Source organism: Globicephala melas, chromosome 15 (genome assembly GCF_963455315.2).
Source record: "Globicephala melas chromosome 15, mGloMel1.2, whole genome shotgun sequence".
NCBI lineage: Eukaryota > Metazoa > Chordata > Mammalia > Artiodactyla > Delphinidae > Globicephala > Globicephala melas.
Window position 1 is genome coordinate 737,501 of NC_083328.1, and position 7,500 is coordinate 745,000.

At 62.9% G+C, this 7,500-nt stretch overlaps 1 protein-coding gene across 1 annotated transcript; it reads left to right on the forward strand.

Annotated features, from left to right (window-relative positions):
- Nucleotides 1–2,603: 2,603 nt before the first annotated feature.
- On the forward strand, nt 2,604–6,928 carry UNCX (UNC homeobox). Its single transcript, XM_030849604.2, has 3 exons — nt 2,604–2,930; nt 3,155–3,330; nt 5,398–6,928. The coding sequence occupies exons 1-3, from the start codon at nt 2,639–2,641 to the stop codon at nt 6,547–6,549; spliced, it is 1,620 nt and encodes a 539-aa protein (XP_030705464.1). The 5' UTR covers nt 2,604–2,638; the 3' UTR covers nt 6,550–6,928.
- The last annotated feature ends 572 nt before the right edge of the window (nt 6,929–7,500 follow it).

Consider the following 7,500-nt stretch of genomic DNA (forward strand, 5'->3'; position numbering starts at 1 on the left):
GGGAGGGGCGGGGGGAGCCCTTTAAAGCGACCACTGCAGGAGCAGCAACTGACAAGGAAGCAATTATGAAATTTTGATGTTCAGAATGGGGGGGCGGGGGGCGGCTTGAGAGCAGAAGCCGAGCGACTCCCCGCAGCGCCGCCACCGCCGCCGAGGGCCTCTGAAGAGCTCTCGAGCCGGGCGGGGGTGGCCCCGGCCGCCCCCACCGTCATTAAAGTCCCCTCTCAAATACTCCAAGAGCTTTTCGGAGCGCGAGCCGGGCCGGGCAACATTAAAAACACAGGGCGATTGAAATGGCCACATTGAGATGCGCGGAGCCGGCTGCGGCGCGGACGCGCTCTTGAGGTCAAGTGACGGACGGATTGTATGCTTCTTCATAATAATATTAATTAAACAATTTGCATGCTAATAAGGTAACAATTATCAGGGCCTCTGTTGAAAGATTCAGGTTATTACAACACGCCAATCTGAAGGCCAGGGGTCAGAGAGTGAGAGGCGAGCGAAATTTCAACTCAAATTAACATTCTGTCAGCTCCAGAAAATGGGATAAATAAAGTCGAATTAATTCATTATAATAAAGAGAGATGGGCGAGGGAGCCCGGCCGGCGCCCGCCCCTCCCCTGCCCTCCCCTCCCCTGCCCGCCCCTCGGGCCGAATTGATTACCGCTCTGTATTCAGAAACACGCGCCACGCGCATTCCTGCTCGCGAACCGACAGTAGCGAGGCGCTATGGCTACGGGCAAAACCGAGTCGGATGGACAGAGTTTACGTTTAGTGTTTATAGAGAAAGAAATTAAATTACGGCGAAAAGTAGTGCTCTTGGCCCCTGACCTCGGAATTAATACTTGCAGCGTTTTCCTAGTGCGACAGGAGGGGGGCAGGAGTAACGTCCCAAATTCCAGGCCTCCTCTCCCTCCCGGCGAGATTTCGGGCCTGTCCCGCATCCCCTGCGCCTCTCCCCGTCTTGAGCAAGGGCGGAGAGGAGGGTGGATAAATCGCGGGCGATGCGCCAAGGCACACCCAGTTCGGACCCTCGCCAGGGTGCGTGTCCAGCGCCGGGTTCTCGGGCAGGTCCGGGCGGAAGCCGGCTCACGGGTCGGGGGTGCGGACCTCGCCCCCTCGGGCCCTCCCCTCCTGTCGACCCGAGCGGTTGTGTGTATCCCTCCCCGGGCACAGACACACGCGCACAGGCGCTGACACAAGAACCGGCACAGCACCGGCGCCGACGCGCAGACGCACAGCCCTGGCCTGCCCTTCCCCTTCGCTCCTGGCTCGGGGCTCGGCAGCCTGGCTCACCAAAGGCCACCTTGCCTGTCGCTTTGCCCTGGGGTGAGAGGCTGCCGGCCGCACGGCTCCAGGACTGGCTCGGACCGAGGCCCAGGAGCTCTTCCTCCCTGCCTGGGGGCTGGCCGCAGCCAGATGCAACCTCTCCATTGACAAACTTTTTTACAAAGGCCGCTTTCTATAAAGATACATGTATCTTTCCCTTCTGCCCACAGTCCTAATTTGCTGCTTATTTAAGAATATATCCTTTAATGATTGAGCTCTGAGTCTATCGATACTTTATAGCGGAGAAGGGAGTGACACTTCTCTGAGAACATAATTTAATTATAACAAATGAGTTGGGCGCCTTGGCCCTATTCTTCAGAGGCCGAGTCAAAGCGAGATGTATTTATTTTTTCACTTGTGTGTGTGTGTAGGGGGCCTGATTGGCTGCCACCCCAAACTACTTCTCCCCTCCTCCTTTCCGCCTCCCTCCTCCGCCGCTGCCCGGGTTTTGCCGGGGTAGAGGGTAGGGGGTAGGGGGTAGGGTGCGGGGTCAGGGCGGCACCCCAGCCACCGCCCACCTCTGTGTCTATAGAATGGGCTGCTGCCAATCAACCCGAGAGGGCACTGGTCGTCTGTTTCGGAGCCACCTCCTCCCTCTGCTCCCCCTGCCCCTCCCCCGCCGGGCTCCTCTCCCCGCCGCCTGGAGCCGGAGAGGAGACGAGAAGCCCTTGTAGTTTTAAATTCAATGTGACAGTTTCGGAAAGAGCGGATGATGAATCTCCTATTATCGGATCAGTCTATTTGCCGCTCAATGTCTCTCTGTAATTGGAGCAACACCACTTTAAAGGTTCAGAGAGTACAGCATTTCTGGTGAAAAATCCCCACAACACGCCGGCGAATGTTTTAAAGGGAAATCTATTAGTGATTTGCGGAGGGGCGGGAGCCGGCGGCAGGGGGAGGCGCGGGCTGGGTCCGGCGGGGATGGGGGTGGGGGCTCGCCGGGGGCCCCCGCCCGGGCCGCTCCCCGCGCCCCTCCCCCCGTCTTGTTGTGACAGTTCCTGATACTGTTTATTGAGGTGCATGTCAGGTATAATTAGCAATCGATATGGAAAACGTTTCCTTGCACCCAGCACGCCTCTGACGTCAGAGCCGATTAGCGCTTCTTATTGGTCCCAAATTCCCCGGGCCGCGGCTAATTATCGGGAGCTTGATGTTGATAAAGTAAAGCGCCGGAGTGCGGGCGAAGCATGTGTAGGGCTCCGGGTCCCTGGCTCCGCCGCCGCCGTCCGCGCCTCCCGCCGCTGGCCCGCCCCGGCCCCGGCCCGCGCCCCCGCGCCCCGCCGCCGGCCCCGCCGGCCCCCCGCGCGAGATGATGGACGGCCGCCTCCTGGAGCACCCGCATGCCCAGTTCGGGGGCTCACTGGGTGGCGTGGTGGGCTTCCCCTACCCGCTGGGCCACCACCACGTGTACGAGCTGGCCGGCCACCAGCTGCAGTCGGCCGCCGCCGCCGCCGCCGCCGCCGCCTCGGTACCCTTCTCCATCGACGGTCTGCTCAGCGGCTCGTGCGCCGCCGCCGCCGCCGCCTCGGTGGTCAACCCCACGCCGCTGCTGCCGGCCGCCTGCGGGGTCGGCGGCGATAGCCAGCCCTTCAAGCTGTCAGGTAGGCGCGGCGGGCGGGGAGGGGCGGCGGGAGGCAGGGGACCCCGTCGGGCGGAGGAGTGGGTCGCGGGCGGCCGCGGCGCCACGGCCTCCTCGCTCGCCGCCCTCCGCCCGGCTCAGGGCGCGCGCCGCCCTCTCCTCTCGGTGGCCCCTGGACAGAAGCGGGTGGCCGCGTTCCAGCCGGGCCCGGGGCTGAGCCGCGCGGTGTCCTGTGCGTGCCCGCAGACTCGGGGGACCCGGACAAGGAGAGCCCGGGCTGCAAGCGGCGGCGCACCCGCACCAACTTCACGGGCTGGCAGCTGGAGGAACTGGAGAAGGCGTTCAACGAGAGCCACTATCCCGACGTGTTCATGCGCGAGGCGCTGGCGCTGCGCCTGGATCTGGTTGAGTCCCGAGTTCAGGTAAAGACCCGCCTGTGCGTCCCGCGAGCCAGCATCCCGCCTGGCGGCCTGCGCGGCCCGGCCCGCCTTTGTTCTCGGCTTCCAGGTGGGAGACCACAGCCTCCGTCAGAGCCCGCCGCGCGCACGCCCGCCGGAAGGTGGGGGGGGGGGTCCGGGGCTCGGCGCCCCGTGGAGAGGGAGGCGGGCATCCCGGAGGGAGCCGAGGCGGCTCGGGAGGGGCCGGAGAACGGCTGCTGCGTCCGAACCGGGGAGCTGTGTGGTGGGTCGGGGCGACGGCGAGAAACGAGGCGCTGGGGCGGGCGAAGCGGCCAGAAGGAGCCGGCCCGGCTCGGACTGGAGGAGAGACCGGGAGACGGCAGACCCCGCGACGCCGGGCCCCGGCTGGGGGCTCCGCACACCAGCCTGCAGCTAGCGCGTTTGTTTACTTTCGCCTCTAAAATATTCACATGAAAACACGTATTTATTCAGAGCTTTGCAGAAGGGGGCAGCTGAGGAAGGGGAGGTGGACACAAACAATTAACACATTGTGGGGGGAAAGGGTGTCTGAATCTTTAACACCATCGGTTATATCTTTTTTTTTTTCTCCCGTAATTTGATTTTATTCCGAGACTGCCGGCGGTATTCTTTTTAAAAATACAGTGTCAATTTGGTGGATTGAAAATTCAAGATGAATCGTGCATAATTAGATGTTTCCCTAAAGTACAGACGTCTTTTTCCGGGTCGGTGTGGTGGTCAGCGGGGTGTGGGCCACAGCTGTGGGCGCCGGGCTTGGAGGCTAAGGCTGCGAAGGCACCTGCTTAGCGCCAGTAGCTTTGTCTAAAAGGTGCTCTCTCCTGTGTTTGCGCTTCCCTGCATGACCTCTTCTGTTTGTAAATCCTCTTATCCAATTTGTTCTAAGTGTCTTAAGTGAAGTCAAGACCTCTTCATTTCTCCTCTAATATGATAATGAGAAATTCTGGGTGACAAGGCAGCCTGGAATTTACACCAAAAAAGAAGTATTTAAAAAGGAAGAAAGAATGAAAGGGCAGAGACAGTCTTGGGGAGGTTACCACTTAACTCACGCACCTTGGCACCAAAAAAGGGTGCCGGTGACCAGGCGGGCCTGCTATTGTGCCGGTCTCTACACAGCCGGAACAAAGAATTCGAATTATTGCGATCTTTTGAGAAGGGTCGTGTGCCTGGGGCTCAGCGGGATTTGACTGTGTGTGTGGTGCTGGAGCCAGGGTCTAGGGCTGCTGCCACCCTGGAGAACCGCGGGGCTCCCAGGAGGAGGCCTGCAGAGAGGCGGCAGGATGCAGGACGGGCCCTGGCCTCTTCTCCGCACGGCCTGGAAGCTGGCCTCTTGCTTCCCTGACTGCCGGACCCCTCCCTGGTCCAGGCCAAGCACAACTGGTTTGAGGAGGCTGTGTTGGTGCCCTGGCACGGAACCTTCCTTCAGAAAGCAGGCTTTCTGAATGGGGAGGGGAGGGAGGGGCTGCTGAAGCTCTCCCCCCCCAAGTTCGGCTTCCCAGGCCCTTCTGGAGGAAAAAGCACCCAGATTTCCCTTCACGGGAGCCCCCAAAATCTGGGCTTTGACTCAGTCTCCAGAGAGCCGAAGACAGGTGTGCAGGGCAGCTGAGCCCAGCGCCACTGGTCCTCAGGCCAGACGTTCAGCGCCGGGCCAGGCGGGCTGCTTAGAACACAAGCTGTGAGAAGCCAGGAGAGGCGAAGAGGGGCCCCCTGCCCTCTGCCTCCCGACCAGGATCCCGACGCCCTCGGTCAGGGGCCAGACCGGCCCTGCCCAACGAAGGGGCAGCTCCCAGTTCCCCGAGGTGAGAAGCTGGAGCGGGAAGCCGGCCGAGAGGCCCCATCTACCTTCTTCTGGGTGGAAAAGATAACACTTTGGAACCTGCAGCTTGAGTGCCAAAATCCAGCTCAGGGTCGGCTGGGCCGCGTGGCTCGGCTCCCGCCCCCTGGCCGGAGCCGAGGTTGTGCAGGCCTCTCTGGGGGGAGTGGGGAGGCCCGAAGCCCCCCACGGCAAGCCCGCCGCCTGACCGTGCCTTCCTTTCCCCTATCCGGCTGCTCTAGGTCTGGTTCCAAAACCGCCGGGCCAAGTGGAGGAAGAAGGAGAACACGAAGAAGGGCCCTGGGCGGCCGGCGCACAACTCCCATCCTACCACGTGCAGTGGCGAGCCGATGGACCCGGAGGAGATCGCACGCAAGGAACTGGAGAAGATGGAGAAGAAGAAGCGCAAGCACGAGAAGAAGCTGCTCAAGAGCCAGAGCCGCCACTTGCACTCGCCCGGCGGCCTGTCCCTGCACAGCGCGCCCAGCTCCGACAGCGACAGCGGCGGCGGCGGCCTGTCCCCGGAGCCGCCCGAGCCGCCGCCGCCCGCCGCCGCGGCCAAGGGCCCCGGCGCGCACGCCGCCGGCGCCGCCGGTGCTGCGCCCGCACCGCCCGGCGAGCCGCCCGCTCCCGGCACCTGCGATCCCGCCTTTTACCCGAGCCAAAGAAGCGGCGCCGGCCCGCAGCCGCGGCTAGGCCGCCCCGCGGACAAGGACGCGACCCCGTGTGCGCCCGGGTCGGCGGCGGCGGCGGCCGAGCGCGGCGCCGCGGGCCCGCCCAAGGCCAGCCCGTTCAGCGTGGAGAGCCTGCTGTCCGACTCGCCGCCGCGCCGGAAAGCGCCCCCCGCCAACGCCGCCGCCGCTGCGGGGCTGGACTTCGCGCCCGGCCTGCCGTGCGCGCCGCGGACCCTCATCGGCAAGGGCCACTTCCTGCTCTACCCCATCACGCAGCCGCTCGGCTTCTTGGTGCCGCAGGCCGCGCTCAAGGGCGGCGGGGGTCCCGAGCCCGCGCCCAAGGACGCGCCGCCCGCGCCCGCCGCGCCGCCCGCGCCGCCCGCCCAGGCCAGCTTCGGGGCCTTCCCGGGGCCCGGCGGCGCTCCGGACTCGGCCTTCGCGCGCCGCAGCCCTGACGCCGTCGCCTCCTCGGGGGCCCCGACCCTAGCGCCTTTTCAGGACGCGGCGGCGGCCGCGGCCGAGGGCGGCGGCAGGGACTGCGCAGACGCGGGGGCCGCCTGCCCAGCGGCGCCGCCGCCGCCGCCACCGCTCGCGCTGTCGCCCGGGCCCGGCCCGCGGGCTCCCAGCCCCGCTGCGGAGCCGGCCGTTGGCGGGACCCCCGAATCGGGCGCCGTAGCCGGACCCAGCGCGCCGGATGGCGAGGAAGTAGACATGGACTGAGGGCGGCGGTGGGGCCGAGGGAGGCGCTCAGCCGTCCCCCGGCCGCTCGCTCAGGCTCCGACTCACACAGCGAAATCAGGTGATCGGCTTCGAAACACTGCTTTTTCCTCTTTTTTTCTGTTTCCTTCCTTTTATTTTTATTTTATTTTTTTAAAAAAAACGCTGTATCAATTCGGACTTAGGCAGCAACCCAGGACTGGGGGTGAGACCCTCCTCCTCTCAAGGGAGCAAAAAAAAAAAAAAAAAGGAAAAAGAAAAGAAAAAAATTCATACCCTTACAAAAACTCACAACAAGAATCCTCAGCCTTGTAAAATGCAAAAATGTCTAAAAATATTTATATATGTACCATTTTTGATAAATAAAGCTGGTCAAACGCAAGCTTTCGGGTCCACTTTTTTCCAATTTCCGAGTGCCCAGTCCGGCCCCTCCCCGCTCCATCTTCCAAGCCTCTCCCCGCGGGTGGGACGAGGCCCCTCACCTCCCCCGAGGTCCGCGCTTAATGCCTCCTTTTGTGTGCGTGTGTGTTTGTGTTTTCTGATTGAACAAATTTATGCATCCACAGCTCCCCTCTCCTGCCCTCCCCCGCGCTCCCCCTCCTCCCCGGCGCCACACACGCGCGCGCGCACACACACGCGCCCCCGCGCGCACCCCCGCGCACTGGCACACGCGCGGGGTGACGGAGCCCGGGGCTGCAAGGGCCCGGCCGCTGGGCTCCTGCAGAGTTTTGATATGAAAGTAATTATTTTCCGGTGGCTGCTGCGGGGACTGGGTTTCTTGCCCAAAGGGTTATTATACATTACCGATTTCTAGTGATATGAAATCACATAAACTTCCTACAATAATAGAATTAGCATGAAAGGCTGGGGTGTCAAATTGAAATTGGAGAATAATAGCGCCGGCAGCTGGGGGAGTGCGTGCGCATATTGGAGCGGAGATGGGGAATCGTGGGG